The following is a 15,386-nucleotide window of genomic DNA, read 5'->3' as shown; positions in this document are numbered from 1 at the left end:
TAAATATTATCTAGGAGCACATTTCTGTTAGCCAGGTGACATTATATATACTGTAAGTGACTGTGGTATTTTTAGTTGCACAGTGTGGAGATGTGCTGACAGAATCTGAAAACATCTGTTGGAAAATTCTGCAGCCGTAAGTCATGGCACTTCTGGGCATAAAGTAGAAGGCCTGTATTTTGTCAGGTAAGAGATCAGACTTCTGCCTCTCTGATTATTCCTGTAGTCACTGACTAGCCTTCTAGCTGTTGTAACATCCCTCAAATATTGTGTTTTTCTCTCAGTGCTTCATTTGTATCCATGCCTGAAGAAGGGGCCTGTGTGCCCTGAAAGCTTGCACCAAATATAATTTTTCTGGTTAGCCAATAAAGGTATCATTCCTTAAGCACTTTTGTAGTTTTTGCACAAAAGTATTTACATCAGATTTTTTTATTTTTCCTGGCGAACACGGTACATCAACAATTTTCTCAACATACTATAGCCTTCTAGTGTGAGAAAGCTCTTATCATGTGTAGTGCTTTATCCATAGAGTCAGTAAGCCAAGTCTGATTGGGTGACTCATACAAAGCAGCTGGGGGTTTGTGCAGCGATTGATTACTTCTGCCTATCAGGTACAACACAGTGAATACAACGTTCTCTGGGAGCACTCAGTTCAGGGATTTAAGAAGATATGTTTCTGCATCAGTGTAGCTACAGCATCCTCATGGTATGTTTGGCTCATAATGCATCAAATCAAATGGTTGATTTCCTTTAGTGTCACCCCTGCAGCCTCAGTTTACAAACCAGGAACCGTGCATTAGCAGAGAGGGAAGGAGAAAGCAGAACTTTATATTATATTCTGCTACTTCCCCCTCCAATGCCTACGCATTTCTAGACACACTTGATATAGGTCGTATTTCTATGTAGGAGTGGGCCCCCAGAATCCCCTGTCCACCCCAGTCCGACCCTGGGTAGGTGTGGTCGTCCACCTTGGACACCGGAAGCGAGTGAGGGGAATACAGCTTTGTTTTTTTAAAAATATCTCCCCAGCCCGTCTGCAGGATTTTGAAAAGAGTCTAACAACCCTTTTAAGAAACCCAAGCCAATACCTTATTAAACATCAACAGCCTAAAAAGTAATGTCTATAACATATAAATATGTTAAATGGAGTCTACTAGGTCCCAAATAACCCCACAAGTTAAAGGAGCATCTAGGAAAAGGGATCAGAGGAGAGAGGCAAGTACCAGTGTGCAAGGAGGACTTCCACCCTCCCACCACATGCTGAAACTTCCTCTGCTGCCTTGACATTATATATATATTACATAATATATATTATTGAAGCTACAGTTTAGAGGAGGTCTGATAATGCCCCCCAGGGCCTGTATTTTCATTAACATTATTTTAAAAGTTGATTTTAAAGGAAGGAGAACATAGAAAATATAAAGAAAATTATTAGTCACAGTGGGTGGATCTATGTGAGAGTGCCACACAGGAAAATACAGTATATTTTATTATTGCAGACAGTAGAGACGTGCTACTTTGGGAGAATGGAAAAGCTATGAAATTGTCCCATTACCACACCTCCCAACTGTCCCAAATGGGCCATCCCAGATCTCAGGTTCTGTCCCCCTGTCTAAGGCAGGGGAGGTGTGTCCAGGGCTACAGCTCTATCTGCATCCTATAGGTTAAATTACAATAATGAGTCACCTCCTTGCATCATCGAGCTGCTGCGGTATGCCATATAATGCCAACAAGTGTGTCTTCACGTCTGCTGACCTCAGTGCGGCACACAGCGGCAGCAGAGGAAGAAACAATATTCTTGCTCTCTGTAAGAGTAGCCCACGTGACAGTGGACATCATGAGGCAGTTGATTCGCGCTACTGAACTTACATGTGTAGCTGACAGTTTGGACGTTAACTCTTGCATCACAAAACGCTCCATTCCGTGTCCCGCCGTGCAAAAAAACAATGCATGAGTGTGCAGGTGGAGATCCTGGGAAGTCTTATCATTCGACATTTGTAACTTCACTAAAAGAGAGAAGAAGATACAAAATCTGAACAGGAAAAAAACAATAACCTTTGTTTAACAAAACAATACATGAACTTGCAATAAAATATCTTCATTAAAAATTAGGGGTGTTATACAAGATGGTTTGGAGGAACATGGGGGGCTCACCACAGTATAAGTTGGCCTGATTAGTATGAATGGATTCTCTAAGTATAGGTAATATAACACATACCATACAAGGCATAAATATTTTATGTAAGGATGAAAACGTCAAACAGCCAGAATAAGAAGGAAAGAATATAATTTAGGTCCACAGACTAAGTAATAAAAATCTTCACATTTCTATCAAATTCACACAATGGGTAAACACAGTAATAGCAAAAAAAAATGTAAAGACAACATCAACTAAAATATATATAGGTGATTTCCTTGTGTGGTTATGGGTTTTATTAGAGGATGTGACTTGTGTTATGGGGTATGATATATGATATTATTATTTTTGGTGTAATAACTGTTATATGTTGTTCTTATTTACATAGGGGGGGGGGGGGGTGCTAATGAAGTTGGACCAGTCGATGTGTGAATTAACTTTTGTAAATATTAAATATAGTAGGGGGGAAATTATGTCTGTATTTTTTATTGGTGTGATTTTTGTTGTGTTTTATGTTTTAATAAAAAGATCTACAAGCACAATAAGGACCACAGGTAACATGTGTTTCACCAGATGGCTTTGTCAAGGGGTGGTGCCCATCCATAGACGGTCACTATATATGGGAGAAGAACTCAGAGTAACTTACTTAATAATGGGGTTAGCTGAATTTCAGGTCTGGCATCCCGGAGGAGGATTGTACTAGCGTTCAATCACTGCCCTCACAACTCTCACGAGAATTGAGAAATCTCGCACATGTGCACTAGAGGGTGTTAGAGCAGGCTCTTCAAAGATGGCCGCCACCTCTCCACATCTCAGGACTCCACTAACATGGCCGGCATTCGTCAGGTTATCATATAATGCAAAGCTGACTGTACCCATTGAAATGATATTAAATAGACTTTGAAATATAAGATATCACATTGACAAAATAATGAGGTGCTTTATGGTTTTATATATATTGTGTGCATTTTATAAACATAGTCTGCAATATCTAGCATTTTGGATGAGAAAACGAGGGACAAAAGCCCCCATCCCCCTTTTTCTAAACCACGCTTATTGTTCCACCTACAAGCACAGTATAATATCGACCTTGATGGTCCCCACATGCCCCTTACTTTGGCCAACCCCTCCCATGGACCCGTATAATAGCCCCTAATGTAACTCTGCAACATATAAAACCTTTCTTTAAAGATGATCTGTCACCCTGAAAAACGGCACCAGGAGCTGCTTATTAAAGTAAGCAGCCCCTAGTGCTACAACAAATGCCACAATTTTACACTGCTAGCATTATCGGAAACCTCCTCTTTAATCTTATCCTCCATTCACATTTGGTTTTCCACTTTTATTTATCTCCACAAACTTACACATAATAGTATCTGTACTCCAGCATTATCCTGTCCTCCATCCTCCTCCTTTTTACCTCCAGCCCCAGCCTCCTCCAGCCCTTAAGCCTCCTCCTCCTGTCCCCCAGCCACCCCTGTCCTCTATCCTCCACCTGTACCCCAGCCTCCTCCTTTCCTCCAGCATCCTCCTCCTATCCCCCAGCCCCGACCTGTCCTCCAGCCTCCTCCTCCTGTCCCCCAGCCTGCTCCAACATCCTCCTGTTCCCCAGCCTCCTCCAGCATCCTCATGTCCTCCAGCCTCCTCCAAAATCCTCCTTTCATCCAGCACCCCCTCCAGCATTTTCCTGTCCTCCAGCACCCTTCCCTTGAATCCTCCCATTGTCTCCCAGCCTCCACTTGTCCTCCAGCATCCTCCACCTATCCTCCAGCCCCCCCCTCCTGTCTCCCAACCTGTCCCAGCCTCTTCCTGTTCCCCAGCCTCCTACTGTCCTCCAGCATCCTCCCGTCCTCCAGCCTCCTCCTCCAACATCCTCCCCTTGTCGCCCAGCCTCCCCCTGTCCTCCATCCTCTTTTTATCCTCAATCCTTCTCTTATACTCCAGCCTCCTCATCCTGTTCCTCAGCCTCCTCATCCTGTTCCTCAGCCTCCTCCTCCTGTCCCTCAGCCTCCTCCTCCTGTTCTCCGGCATCATCCTCCTGTTCTCCAGCCTCCTCCTCCTATCCCCCAGTCTTCTCCAGCATCCTGCTGTCCTCCAGCTTCCTCCTCCTCCAGCATCCTCCTGTCCTCCAGCAGCCTCCAGCCACCTCCTATTCTCCAGCCTTCTCCTCATCCAGCCTCCTGTCCCCCAGCCTGCTCCAGCATCTTCCTGTCCACCAGCCTCCTCCAGCATCCTCCTGTCCTCCAGCCTCCTCCTCCAGCATCCTCCCCTTGTTCCCTAGCCTCCACCTGTCCTTCAGCATCCTCCTGTCCCCCAACCTCCACCTATCCTCCAGCCTCCTCTTCCTGTCTCCAAGCCTATCCCAGCATCCTCCTGTCCCCCATCCTACTACTGTCCTCCATCCTCCTCCTCCTCCTCCATCATCCTCCTGTCCCCCAGCTTCCACCTCTTCTGTTTCCCAGACTCCTTTTGTCCTCCATCCTCCTCCTATACTCCAGCCTCCTCCTCCTCCTGTCCTCCAGCATTCCTCCTCCTTTGCTCAAAAATCCTCCTCCAGCATCCTCCTCCTGTCCCGCAGCAGCCTCCAGCCACCACCTACTCTCCAGCAGTCTCCAGACTCCTCCTGTCCCCAGGTTCATCCTGTCCCACAGCCTCCTCCTGTCCTCCAGCCTCCTCCAGAATCCTCCTGTCCTCCAGCACCCCCTCCAGCATTTTCCTGTCCTCCAGCCTGCTCCTCCAGCACCCTTCCCTTGAATCCTCCCATTGTCTCCCAGCCTCCACCTGTCCTCCAGCATCCTCCAGCCCCCCCCTCCTGTCTCCCAGCCTGTTCCCCAGCCTCTTCCTGTTCCCCAGCCTCCTACTGTCCTCCAGCATCCTTCCGTCCTCCAGCCTCCTCCTTCCCTTGTCGCCCAGCCTCCCCCTGTCCTCCATCCTCTTTTTATCCTCAATCCTTCTCCTATACTCCAGCCTCCTCATCCTGTCCCTCAGTCTCCTCCTCCTGTTCTCCAGCCTCCTCCTCCTATCCCCCAGTCTTCTCCAGCATCCTCCTGTCCTCCAGCTTCCTCCTCCTCCAGCATCCTCCTGTCCTCCAGCAGCCTCCAGCCACCTCCTATTCTCCAGCCTTCTCCTCATCCAGCCTCCTGTCCCCCAGCCTGCTCCAGCATCTTCCTGTCCACCAGCCTCCTCCAGCATCCTCCAGCCTCCTCCTCCAGCATCCTCCCCTTGTTCCCTAGCCTCCACCTGTCCTTCAGCATCCTCCTGTCCCCCAACCTCCACCTATCCTCCAGCCTTCTCCTCCTGTCTCCAAGCCTATCCCAGTATCCTCCTGTCCCCCATCCTACTACTGTCCTCCACCCTCCTTCTCCTCCATCCTCCTCCTGTCCCCCAGCTTCCACCCCTTCTGTTTTCCAGACTCCTTCTGTCCTCCATCCTCCTTTTGTCCCCCATCCTCCTCCTATACTCCAGCCTCCTCCTCCTGTCCTCCAGCATTCCTCCTCCTTTGCTCAAAAATCCTCCTCCTGTCCTCCATCCTCCTCCTACCCTCCAGCCTCCTCCTCCTATCCCCCAGCCTGCTCCAGCATCCTCCTCCTGTCCCGGAGCAGCCTCCAGCCACCTCCTACTCTCCAGCAGTCTCCAACCTCCTCCTGTCCCCAGGCTCATCCTGTCCCACAGCCTCCTCCTGTCCTCCTCCTGTCCTCCAGCCGCATGTCCTCTATCCTTCCTCCTGTAGCCTCTAGCAGCCTCCAGCCTCCACCTGTCCTAAAGCCCCCTGTTCTCTATCCTCCTCCTGTAGTCTCCAGCCTCCCCAGTTCACTATCCTCCTCCTGGCCTCCAGTCTCCTCTTTTTGTGGTCCCCTGCCCCCTGTTATTAAATAAAATAAAACCTGTTTCTTACCATCCATCGTTCCCCCGCAGCAGGGCTGATTCTAGCATATTTGCTGCCTGAGGCCATTGTTAACCGGTTCGCGACCGCCTGCCGTGTATTTGTGGCGGTCGGGTCGTGCTGCATGGAGAGGGCTCACTGGCTGAGCCCTCTCCATAGCCGGTAAGTCTTTGCTGCATATTGCAGCAAAGGCTTACTGGTAACACCCGCGATCGGTGCTAGCACCAATCGCGGGTGTTATCACAGCGATGGCTGCCGGTAAAGCTGCCGGCAGCCTCAAAAAGATAGCGTCGCATGGGCGCCGCCATCTTACCTGGGATCGCCGCTCCCCGTGACGTCATTGGGGAGCGGCGATCTGTCTCCATGGTAGACTTGGGTCTTCCAAAGACCCGAGGCTATTTTGTTTTAACCCCTTCATTACAATGTGCTGTTAGCACATTGTAATAAATGAGGAGGAAAATCCCCATATACTGCCATACTGTAGTATGGCAGTATATGATAGGATTGATCAGACAACCTAGGGTTAAAGTACGCTAGGGAGTCTGAAAAATAGTAAAAATAAAAATAAAAAAAAGTTAAAAAAAAATATATAATAAAAAAACCTAAAATTTCAAATCACCCCCCTTTCCCTTGGAACTGACATAAATATAAATAAGCAGTAAAAATCATAAACACATTAGGTATCGACACATCCGAAAATGCCCGATCTATCAAAATAAGATAACGTTTTTTCAATGCGTTTAACCCTGTAACAGAAAATAGCGCCCAAAGTCGAAAATGGCACTTTTTTGCCATTTTGAAAAATATAAAAAAATCATACAGTCCTAAAAGTGATATCATTGAAAATATTATCAAATTTCGCAAAAAATGACACCACCCACAGCTCCGTACACCAAAGTATAAAAAAAAAATTAGCGCCAGAAGTTGACAAAATAAAAAAAATAATTTTTGTAAATGTATGAAAACATTATAAAACCTATACAAATTTGGTATCCCCTTAATCGTACCGACCCAAAGAATAAAGTAGACATGTAATTTGGGGCGCTCAGTGAAAGACGTAATATCCAAGCCCACAAGAAAATGGCGCAAATGCGTTTTTTCACCATTTTCACTGCATTTGGAATTTTTTTCCTGCTTCCAAGTACATGACATGGAATACTTAATACCATCACTATGAAGTGCAATTTGTTACGCAGAAAACAAGCCGTCACACAGCTCTTTACGTGTAAAAATAAAAAAGTTATAGATTTTTGAAGGTGGGGAGTGAAAAATGGACATGAAAAAACAGGAAAGGGTCCGGTCCTTAACCGGTTAAAATCCTGCCCTCCACTCCTGTTACATTGTCCGCTCCCCGTTAAGTAAATGCTGAAAACTTTACTAACAATAAACATCCCCACAGACACTGACACTGTGTGACTGCCTACAGGTTCTGAGAGTCATTAGTGGCATCTTATGGATAACAATCTCTTCCATCAGTAGGACTTTATTCCGGGTTCTCCAATCCATTACATATCACGGCTGATTTCACGGCCACATGTCTTCAGCTCCGTGCAGCATCTCCACCCGGCATCCCTAAAAATACCACAGTCACTTGCAGTATAAAGTCTCCTGGATTACAACACTGTGCTCCTAAATGATATATACCCCTCACAACACAACTGACCATACGCTCCACACATATAAAACATCCCTTCATTACACATATATATTCTACTGGAATTATAGCATGCACAGCACACCAATCACTATACAACACCCCTAATTTATAAATACAGACCCCCCCCCCCCCACCAACATTTGTTTTACATGATGCAAAGTAATCTATTGTACCCTATAACTAATACATCCCACCCTGTTATTATGTTTAAATGATTTTATAGACAATGCTACCCTGAGACCAATGTAAATATATAGCACCCCCTAATGAATACATAATATATATATATATATATATATTATATACACACATACTCACCGGCCACTTTATTAGGTACACCTGTCCAACTGGCTGATTAGAAATTAATTGTTCACGAGAAATCACATGGTGGCAACGCAGTGCGTTTAGGCATGTAGACATGGTCAAGACAATCTCCTGCAGTTCAAACCGAGCATCAGTATGGGGAAGAAAGGTGATTTGAGTGCCTTTGAACGTGGCATGGTTGTTGGTGCCAGAAGGGCTGGTCTGAGTATTTCAGAAACTGCTGATCTACTGGGATTTTCACGCACAACCATCTCTAGGGTTTACAGAGAATGGTCCCAAAAAGAAAAAACATCCAGTGAGCGGCAGTTCTGTGGGCGGAAATGCCTTGTTGATGCCAAAAGTCAGAGGAGAATGGGCAGACTGGTCAAGCTGATAGAAAGGCAACAGTGACTCAAATCGCCACCCGTTACAACCAAGGTAGGCAGAAGAGCATCTCTGAACGCACAGTACGTCGAACTTTGAGGCAGATGGGCTACAGCAGCAGAAGACCACACCGGGTGCCACTCCTTTCAGCTAAGAACAGGAAACTGAGGCTACAATTTGCACAAGCTCATCGAAATTGGACAGTAGAAGATTGGAAAAACGTTGCCTGGTCTGATAAGTCTCGATTTCTGCTGCGACATTCGGATGGTAGGGTCAGAATTTGGCGTCAACAACATGAAAGCATGGATCCATCCTGCCTTGTATCAACGGTTCAGGCTGGTGGTGGTGGTGTCATGGTGTGGGGAATATTTTCTTGACACTCTTGGTCCAATTGAGCATCGTTGCAACGCCACAGCCTACCTGAGTATTGTTGCTGACCATGTCCATCCCTTTATGACCACAATGTACCCTGTAACATCTGATGGCTACTTTCAGCAGGATAATGCGCCATGTCATAAAGCTGGAATCATCTCAGACTGGTTTCTTGAACATGACAATGAGGTCACTGTACTCAAATGGCCTCCACAGTCACCAGATCTCAATCCAATAGAGCATTTTTGGGATGTGGTGGAACGGGAGATTCGCATCATGGATGTGCAGCCGCCAAATCTGCGGCAACTGTGTGATGCCATCATGTCAATATGAACCAAAATCTTCCAGCACCTTGTTGAATCTATGCCGCGAAGAATTGAGGCAGTTCTGAAGGCAAAAGGGGGTCCAACCCGTTACTAGCATGGTGTACCTAATAAAGTGGCCGGTATATATATATATATATATATATATATATATATATATATATATATATATATATATACAAAATTAGAAAAAATAAGCAGCACAGTCCACGTGAGTAATGTAAGGAATGGGTGCTATCCTTGACTCTCACCAGTCAGAGTCCAGCAAATATACAAAAAAGAAAACGGCAGCACTCCAAACTTCGTGAGAAAAACTAGGTGTTTATTCCACCTCCCGCAAGGAGGTGGAATAAACACCTAGTTTTTCTCACGAAGTTTGGAGTGCTGCCGTTTTTCTTTTTTGTATATATATATATATATATATATATATATATTATATATATATATTTTTTTTTATATAGCCCTGCCATCATATATTTAAAGGCCTCGTTATTCACCCCTGCAATTAAATTATATACAGCTCCCATATATAGATCACCTCCCAGTTTAAATAAAATCTTGCCCCACATATACAGCCCCCTCCCAGCTTAGTAATATACTGTATCCCATATACAGCCCCCAGCTTAGTAATATGCTGTATCCCATATACAGACCCCCAGCTTACTAATATACTGTATCCCATATACAGCCCCCCCAGCTTAGTAATATACTGTATCCCATATACAGCCCCCAGTTTAGTAATATACTGTATCCCATATACAGCCCCCCATCTTAGTAATATACTGTATACCCCCCAGCTGAAATCTGGCCCCATATAAATATATAAAGCACCCTCCACCCCAGTATAAACGATTCTGGCCCCATATAAAATATACAGCACCCCCCCCCCAGTATAAAACAATTCTGGCCCCATATAATATATACAGCCCCCCACCCATTATAAAACAATTCTGGCCCCATATAATATTTACTGCAACCCCCCCCCCCTTCCCCAGTATAAAACGATTCTGGCCCCATATAATATATACAGAGCACCCCCGCCCCAGTATAAAACAATTATGGCCCCATATAATATATACAGCATCCCCCCCCAGTATAAAACGATTCTGGCCCCAAATAATATATACAGCACCCCACACCCCAGTTTAAAACAATTATGGCCCCACATAATATATACAGCATCCCCCCCCCCAGTATAAAATACTTATAGCCCCATATAGTATATACAGCACACCCCCCAGGATGAAACTATTCTGGCCCCACATAATATATACAGCACCCCCCCCCCCAGTATAAAATAATCATGGCCCCATATAATATATACAGCATCCCCCACCAGTATAAAACGTTTTCTAGCCCCATATAATATATACAGTACCCCCCCTCCCAGTATAAAACGACACCTCCCCACCCACTTATTAGTACATGAAAAATAATAAAACATATACTCACCTTGAGGCAGGTGCTCCCACGGCGCATGGCGCCGGTCTTCACGCGGCTCTTCTGTGAGCAGCGGTTCCGCACAGTGACACAGGCGGTGTGACGTCATGATGCCTGTGTCGCTGCTTAGAATGGAGCAACGCCAGCAGCCCAATAGGCGCTGCTTTGCTCCGTATATAAATCGCACCTGTGTCTTAAAGAGATAGGCGCAATTTATTTAGCTGGTGTGCGATTCGGGCGTTAACGGGTGCCCGAATCGCCAACTTTAGAGCGACAAATTTCGGCGCTCCTTAAATTTTCATCTCGCCTCATGGCAGATGCAGCCCTGCCCCGCAGTCACTCTCTCTTCTCCCGGGCTCTGACTGACTCGCGGAAAGGGGCAAGTCAGCCAGGGGCGGAGCTATCTCCTCACATGACTAATGCGGACATCATGTGAAGAGGTTGCAGGGGATGATCCCGCCTACTCCTCCCCCGGGACAAACCGGGGGAGGCAGGGTGGAACCCGAGACTTTCTCCCAGTCACCCTTGACAGCAGGACAGAGCCCAAAAAGTGGGACTGTCCCGTCAAATCTGCTACGGTTGGTAGGTATGCACATTCAACACTGTACCATGAGACACTAACTTAAAAAAAACAAATGCAAACAGAAGTGCTAAGTGAAAAGTTTTAGAGGTTTTTTTTTAAATATCCTTTGATGATCACTGTTTAGTGTGTATAAAATGCTATGAATTTTCTGTTTCATGCATAACATCATGTCTGACAAGAACTAGTTTTCTCCAAAGCTCACCATCAAATATACTCAGTTAGCCTCAAAAAAGGTATCGCCTGATTTCTTCACTCTTCTGCTCTCCATTGCTAACACCGTACAAAATCTACACTACTAGGTTCAGAAGGGACAGACAGGAGATGGGAAAAATGGAGCACAAGTGTGATCACACAAGGTGATCACAGGGAATATACAGGATGCAGGAGGGAACAGATAGGGATCAGATAGGGATCAGACAGTGTAATAGTGATTTTGGGTGTAACAGTAACTCTGAGCTCCTCTCTTCAGCGATTCCAAACCAAAATGATGCCACTGGAGGGAGGAGATAAAACCTCGGTTTTCAGCCTCAAAACTTTGCAATTGGCCAGTCAGACTTGACTGGCCAATCGCAGCGATCAACGTTCAGAACAGATCCAATTAGCAGAGTGGCATCAGTAGGAGATTCTCCTGCCTCCGCGTCCCGAGTCCTATCACAATATCACCATGACACATGACACGGTTATACGCAATGCAACGGGTGTGCTCGTGTAAATCGCGGGAGCCTGTGCCAGAATAGTGTGGCACAGAGCGCCACGAGGTTAAGGACCTAGCTCATTTTCAGACGATATGCAGTTATAACTTTGGAACACTTTATCTTGCCAAGTTTATTTTCACAATTTTTTTTCATGACATATTGTACTTCACATTAATGATATATTTTAGTAGACATTTTTTGTTCTTCTTTATTAAAGAAATGGAAATTTGGTGAAAATTTAGAAAAATGTGTGATTTTCTAATTTCTGAATGTTATGTTCACCATACAGTTAGTTTAACTGCCCAAATTGGTTAGTAACATTAACCATATGTCTGCGTTATGTTGCTATAATTTCTTATATGTTATTTTATTAGGACGTTGTCACGGGTGCTCCCACGACCTATATCACGGGTCGCAGGCTCACTCTGCCTCTCCCTGCACACCCTGCCGGATCTTTGTGCCTAGTGCCTGAGAGAAAGCTGTTCATTGGGATTTACTGTGTTTCTGAATCCCCTTTGTGACCCCGATTACGTTATTGACTCTGATCTAGTGCTACCTATCCTGACCTTCCATTACATCCCCGACTCCTATCCTGTGCTGCCTCTCTGGATCTCCTGCCAGTCACCAACCACGAGTTTGCCTTGTGATTCTCTACTTCGCCTTGGTTGCCACTGCGGACAAAGTTGCGCCTGCAGAATGACCTGTGGGAACCACGTCGCAAGAAGTCCAACATGCTTTGTGGCGGCTCTAGTGAAAACCGGGTACCACTTACACTCTGGTCCCAGGTGTCGGCTTATGTCATCCTCCGCGGTGGTACAGAGAATCCACTTCCTCTAAATCCTGACAGTAATATCCGGCCATAGATCCCGCCTGATCTGGCAGATCTTACCACCATCGTGGCTCGGCAGACCCAGCAAGTAGCCGTGCAAGATCAGCAACTCGGGCAAGTCTCCGCCATGCTACAGCGGCAATTGCCGTCCTGGCAGCAGCAGCATGCAGATTTCGGAGCATTATAGCGGCAGAGAAAGTCACAATCTAGACGTCCCATCCCCAGCTTTCTCAAAGCAAAGTAGCATCAGCCTGGGCCGCTTGCCCCTGTCTGCTAAACACCAGTCTTTATTAATCCTGTTAAAAGTCAAACTTTTGCTTTGGAATGAAAGGTCTACATCTAGGGGAAGTGTCTACCTGGGTGTAAGACTTGCTTCATGGAGTTAATTTAAAGGGGTATTCTTGTCTGGGCATTCACATTCAGTTTCACTAATCTCCCATATATAAACATTTCTGCAATTGGATGTTATTAAAAAAAATGTTCCTGTGTGAAGATATTTTCTCATAAATGTAGCCATGTTGTCCCTTAGAAACGAGATAGCTTCCTCGGTTACGACCACCTCACACTCTGGCAGCAGTGGCCAGACTTGCGCTATAAAGTCCTGCCGGACCACCTGGATTCAGCGATCAGGGACATGCAGTAACTCCCAGACACTTCATATACAAAACCTTTTTTTTAATTTGTGCAATCTCTCCAGCAGAGGTGGCCGTATCCGAGGAAGCCATCTCGTTTCTAAGGGACCATATGACTACATTTATGAGAAATAATCTTCACACAGGAACATTTTTTTTAATAACATCTAATTGAAGAAATGTTTATATATGGAAGATTAGTGAAACTGAATGTGAATGCCCAGACGAGAATACCCCTTTAAGTTCTCTACATCCAACCTATTGTGCCAGTCCCCCCCACTAAGTGGAACCTGTCAAAGGTGGGTTATGCCAGCTTCATTTTTACAGTATTTCGTGCCAATTCCACACGTTTTTTGTACATTTCAGGGGTTCATGGCAAATTAGTTAGAAGTTGTGCAAACTGGGATTGATGCAGGTTACAAAAGATTAAAAGGTGATAGCGGCAACCCTGCCATGTGCTGCATCTATTTACCTGGTAGGCAGTTGTCTTCTTCTTAGGGGCTTGCAAGGGCCATTTTCTGTGCATGGCAATAGAAGCTTGGCAGTGGGGATTCAAAATGGCTGCCCCCAGAGGCAGAAAAATACAAAATGGCTGCCCGCAGAAGAAAGCATGAGGCTCGTTTGCATCCCACGGAACACTGTGCGTGTCACAGTGGGATCCCTTGGAAACTGGGACCATGACATCATAAAGGGCCCTGTTCTGCTGGCAGCTGTGGCTGTCTCACTGCTCATTCCAGCTCTGCAGCTCTTCCAGGAGGCAGCGGGAGATGTTGTGCACTGGGGCAGTCATCTCTGGGTTCATGGAAACCCCAGGAGGGGTAATGGCCCGTGCCAAGCAAGTTGGGCTTAGGGAAGATTTAAAGCGCATAGCAGACCATCAGGGCCGGATTAAGGTTGGTGGGGGCCCCTGGGCGCAAAATCTGGTGGAGGCCCCCACTGAGTGTAGCGTACACATACGTCCTCCTGCTTCCTTTCCACTATCCAAAGAGTAACACCACTACATACAGCCGCCTCGCCCCCAGTAACACAGCTACATACAGCCACCTCGCCCCCAGTAACACAGCTACATACAGTCCCCTCGCCCCCAGTAACACAGCTACATACAGCCGCCTCGCCCCCAGTAACACAGCTACATACAGCCACCTCGCCCCCAGTAACACAGCTACATACAGCCCCCTCACCCCCAGTAACACAGCTACATATAGCCCCCTCGCCCACAGTAACACAGCTACATATAGCCCCCTCGCCCACAGTAACACAGCTACATACAGCCCCCTCACCCCCAGTAACACAGCTACATACAGCCCCCTCGCCCCCAGTAACACAGCTACATACAGCCCCCTCGCCCCCAGTAACACAGCTACATACAGCCCCCTCGCCCCCAGTAACACAGCTACATACAGCCACCTCGCCCCCAGTAACACAGCTACATACAGCCACCTCGCCCCCAGTAACACAGCTACATACAGCCGCCTCGCCCCCAGTAACACAGCTACATACAGCCGCCTCACCCCCAGTAACACAGCTACATACAGCCCCCTCGCCCCCAGTAACACAGCTACATACAGCTCTCTCGCCCCCAGTAACACAGCTACATACAGCCCCCTCGCCCCTAGTAACACAGCTACATACAGCTGCCTCATCCCAAAGTAACACAACTACATACAGCCCCCTCGGCCCCAGTAACACAGCTACATACAGCCCCCTCGGCCCCAGTAACACAGCTACATACAGCCCCCTCGCCCCCAGTAACACAGCTACATACAGCACCCTCGCCCCCAGTAACACAGCTACATACAGCCCCCTCGCCCCCAGTAACACAGCTACATACAGCCCCCTCGCCCCCAGTAACACAGCTACATACAGCCCCCTCGCCCCCAGTAACACAGCTACATACAGCCCCCTCGCCCCCAGTAACACAGCTACATACAGCCCCCTCGCCCCCAGTAACACAGCTACATACAGCCCCCTCGCCCCCAGTAACACAGCTACATACAGCCCCCTCGCCCCCAGTAACACAGCTACATACAGCCCCCTCGCCCCCAGTAACACAGCTACATACAGCCCCCTCGCCCCCAGTAACACAGCTACATACAGCCCCCTCGCCCCCAGTAACACAGCTACATACAGCCCCCTCGCCCCCAGTAA

The 15,386-nt window shown here is 46.9% G+C and overlaps 1 protein-coding gene across 1 annotated transcript in view; it reads right to left on the bottom strand.

Annotated features, from left to right (window-relative positions):
- The window catches only part of THUMPD2 (THUMP domain 2 tRNA and snRNA guanosine methyltransferase), a 46,392-nt gene extending 43,462 nt beyond the window's left edge, over positions 1–2,930 (bottom strand). The window contains exons 1-2 of the mRNA XM_072140745.1: positions 2,784–2,930; positions 1,870–2,006 (exon numbers count right to left, since the gene is read on the bottom strand). Coding sequence (XP_071996846.1) covers positions 1,870–2,006; position 2,784 — 138 coding nt within the window. The 5' untranslated portion in view covers positions 2,785–2,930. The remainder of the gene's footprint in view (positions 1–1,869; positions 2,007–2,783) is intronic.
- Positions 2,931–15,386: the final 12,456 nt, after the last annotated feature.

Source organism: Engystomops pustulosus, chromosome 3, assembly GCF_040894005.1.
Source record: "Engystomops pustulosus chromosome 3, aEngPut4.maternal, whole genome shotgun sequence".
In the NCBI taxonomy this organism is placed as follows: Eukaryota; Metazoa; Chordata; class Amphibia; order Anura; family Leptodactylidae; genus Engystomops; species Engystomops pustulosus.
This window is presented reverse-complemented; position numbering and strand designations above follow the sequence as displayed.